The following is a 3,762-nucleotide window of genomic DNA, read 5'->3' as shown; positions in this document are numbered from 1 at the left end:
TATCCATAAATATCAAATACATCTTTTGTCTTTTATAACTTTTTCCAATGTATACTTTTTTTTAAAACGTTTTAACATTGTAATAAATACATGGAGGTGTCATTTCTATCATTGCATTAGAAGCTACAGTATATTGCCACACTAAAAAATCAACATAAAGTGACCTATCTATCCTACATTAATACACTTTATCAGAACAATATACTTAAATTACAATTTAAGAATGTTACCATTTTATTTAGTTTTTTTCAGAATTAATCAGCAAATGATCACTGTGTTGCTACATTTTAACACATTGTATATGCAGTTACTTCTACAGTATGTTCTTGCTGTTTATTAAGTGAACTTGGAGAAAGTGACTTACAAAGAACTTTGAAAAGTGCTGTTGAAGGTCTGAACAAAACAAATGAAGTGTGGCATTTGTTGTATGTAATAAAGGACTCAACACTTGAGAGCAAAATAAAACACGTGGCAGTAGCTATAAAGTGATGAAATGATCATGTAAACTAGCAGCACTGATGTTTTTGGTAAGGTTTGTTAAACTGGGGTTCATAATATACCAATGTATGCTAAATGAAATTACAAATGCAGTCATTAATCCTATAGTATAGCTCATATTGTTCCGCAAATAAGTGAAGAGAGAAATTAACCTGATACATGATGAAGCACGTATACCAAAGGGACATGAATGTTACAGGCTGTCTTTGAAAACTGACAGTTAGGAGCTGGTTGGTTCGGACTTTATCTCCATCCAAAAGGCATAAGGGGTCTATACATCAGTAATCAATTGTGCAAATTAATCTGCAATGTATGGGGTTCACAGATCGCACAAATCAATTGGGATTGTTAATTCAGGTTTTTCATAATGTTTAATTTCACAGATCAATTGGGACTGTAGATTGCTAGTGTATGGACAACAATATGCAGATCTGCAGACCGTTTCTAGAAAACTGATGAGTCTTTCAAGATTGGCCGATTTGTTTAACTGACAATGATCTGCAAATCACTGAAATATAACTATAAAGTAAGGGCAATGTCAGATGGATTGTAAAAACAATAAATCTGGGGGAAAAAATCTCAGGATATGTGAAACAATAAATTGCAATTGCAGATGTATGGGCCCCTTAAGTTAAATAGTCCCCTTATCATCAGTTTGGTGTTCGGACCCCAACAGTTTTTCTCGATGAGGGAAGAAGGGTGCATTCCCTTATCAGGATTTTCTGAAGACAGGATGACCCAAATATACAAACAAAAGCAAAACATTTCATATAATGATTCTATTATACAATATACTGTACCTAAATATAAAAAAATGTGGTTATCATCAAACCTGTCCCATATACAGTACCACCACTATCATATTTTTAGTTTTCCTTTCAAGATTTCTGCAAATCAGTGTGAATTCATGTGACCATAATAATTTATAAACCTATAATATTTTATAATACTTCATGTTACTTTGTGATACAGTATGAGAAAGAGATTAAGAAAATATTTGTGGTATCGTGGACCTGCTTCACAATAGTTTCTTTTGTTTTGTTCCCATTTATAGATTTCACTTGAAGTATGATTATTGCCTTTAAGCACAATACATTATGAAAGGATGATTGCCATGAACAAAAGTGAATCAATAGAATTTATACTATTAGGATTCCCCAGCAGCAGACAGTTGCAGTTACTATTGTTTGTGATTTTCTTAGACATCTACATAGTGACCATTGCTGCAAATATGATCATTATAGGCATCACACGACTGGACTCCACTCTTAAGAAAATTCCAATGTACCTATTCTTATGTCATTTTTCATTCCTTGAGATATGGTACATTACTGGATGGACTTCATGGTGGACAACAATATCATTACTTATAAGGGCTGTATTGCTCAGATCTATTTTTTCTTTGCACTGGGGCTCACAGAACTATACTTTCTTGCGGTGATGGCATATGACAGGTATTTGGCTGTATGCCACCCACTACATTACACATCCCTTATGACAAGCAAACTATGCAGCCAGATGGCCTTTTGCTCGTGGATTTGTGGGTTTTTATGCAGCTTTTTCTTGGTCATTCCCAGCTCTAGACTTTTATTCTGTGGTCCAAGAATTATTGACCACTTTTTTTGTGACTTTATCTCGTTGATAAACATTTCCTGCAATACAACTTTGGCTACAGATAAGATCTTCTATGCCTTTGCTTGGATTGTCATATTATATTCATTGTTACTCACCATCATTTCTTATGTACAAATAATAAGGACAATTTGTCATTTGCCTTCTCAGTTAAGTAGAAGGAAAGCCTTTTCAACATGTGCCTCTCATCTGACTGTCGTCTTGACTTTTTATGGAACAATTATTTTTATGTATATCCGCCCAACCACACAATACATTTTGAATATGGATAAAGTTGTATCTGTATTCTATGTAGTTGTGATCCCTTTGCTTAATCCAGTAGTGTACAGTCTGCGAAACAAGGAGGTGCATGAAGCATTAAGAAAACATGTTGCACGTCTTGGTGTTCTTTGCAAATGCTAAGTTTCTCTTGTAATCTACTGTAAAATATTAATGTGTACACCAGTAGTTATGTTATGTGACTGACACGTGTGGTATAGAAGATCTACATGCATTAGGTCTACAGGCATTAGGTTGACCACATATGGCTGACAGTCACAAGGTAGACATTGACAAGAGGTTGACGTATGAAAGGTCGACACTGAAAAAGTTTGAGAGATACAAAAAGTCAACAGGGTCGAAAGGTTAACATGACAATGGTTGACACAAAAATGGTAAACACAATTTTTTGGCATTTTTGGAATTAGCGTTGATAGTTTTGGCACCTGGGACCACCGATTGTTGAAATGTTTCCCCTCCCAGGCTTTCTTCGCTCACCGCCCTTTGGCCACGGTGTCTCACTTTGCACACCATAGATTACAATTTGTGACATGGATAGTCAAGAAAGTAAAAAGAAAAAAGTGAACCCCCCCAAAAAAACCTGTGTAGACCATACGTGTGTCAAACATTATCATGTTGCCCATATGAACCTGTCGACCTTATGAACCTGTCAAATTTTTCATATGTAGATCTTTTGTCTATGTTGACCTTGTGTTTACCGACCATATGGAGTTGACCGAATGACCATCGACATTATGTATGGAAATGTACAATACCTCTGTTTTTGTCATGCATCAATAAAGATGATCAGTTTGTGAAACATAAAATGTAAATATTTACATGAACACATGTTTACACAATATCTAAAACATAAAAGATGAGTGAAATTCTCAAAAGTGTTCCATGGAACATTCAGCTCAGGTAACATTCAGGCCCACAATTTCATCAATTCCGCTAGCAGAATTTGCCATTAACTGTTGTAAAATGGTCTATTCTGGCACAAAATATAATTAGTGCAAAATTACTCTTAAACTTCCCTTAATGCTACAAAAACCAAGGGTGCCATCATGTGTATTTTATTTCTGTTATTTTTGTTTTTTGCTTTTTTGTGGGGAGGAAAATTATCTCTCAGCTATGCACTCTGACCCATTCTGGATGAAGCCATTAGTGTAGTATACAGTAACATTTATATCAACTATATAACCTTAGTGCTCTGATTACATATGCTTGTGCACAATAAATGGAATTTGCATTTGCTTTATATCCATGGCTATAAAATCGTTTTCATATTAAAATGCTATTATTGTTATGTTTGAATACATGACACATTTTATATTGTTCTTATAGCTCATACTGGGAAATATTCATCAAAGC

At 34.6% G+C, this 3,762-nt stretch overlaps 1 protein-coding gene across 1 annotated transcript; it reads left to right on the top strand.

The window, feature by feature from the left end:
- The first annotated feature begins 1,938 nt into the window (after positions 1 to 1,938).
- On the top strand, positions 1,939 to 2,532 carry LOC134963388 (olfactory receptor 6N2-like). The gene has a single exon (XM_063941599.1). It carries the CDS (start codon positions 1,939 to 1,941, stop codon positions 2,530 to 2,532), a length of 594 nt encoding a protein of 197 aa, XP_063797669.1.
- The last annotated feature ends 1,230 nt before the right edge of the window (positions 2,533 to 3,762 follow it).

Source organism: Pseudophryne corroboree, chromosome 1 (assembly GCF_028390025.1).
Source record: "Pseudophryne corroboree isolate aPseCor3 chromosome 1, aPseCor3.hap2, whole genome shotgun sequence".
Taxonomy (NCBI): Eukaryota; Metazoa; Chordata; class Amphibia; order Anura; family Myobatrachidae; genus Pseudophryne; species Pseudophryne corroboree.
Note: the sequence above shows the minus strand (reverse complement) of the source record. Positions and strands in the feature narration are given on the sequence as shown.

Bases quoted from the DNA above. Each gene is read 5' to 3' on its own strand.
- LOC134963388 (XM_063941599.1), top strand. From the start codon at position 1,939: ATGGCATATGACAGGTATTTGGCTGTATGCCACCCACTACATTACACA.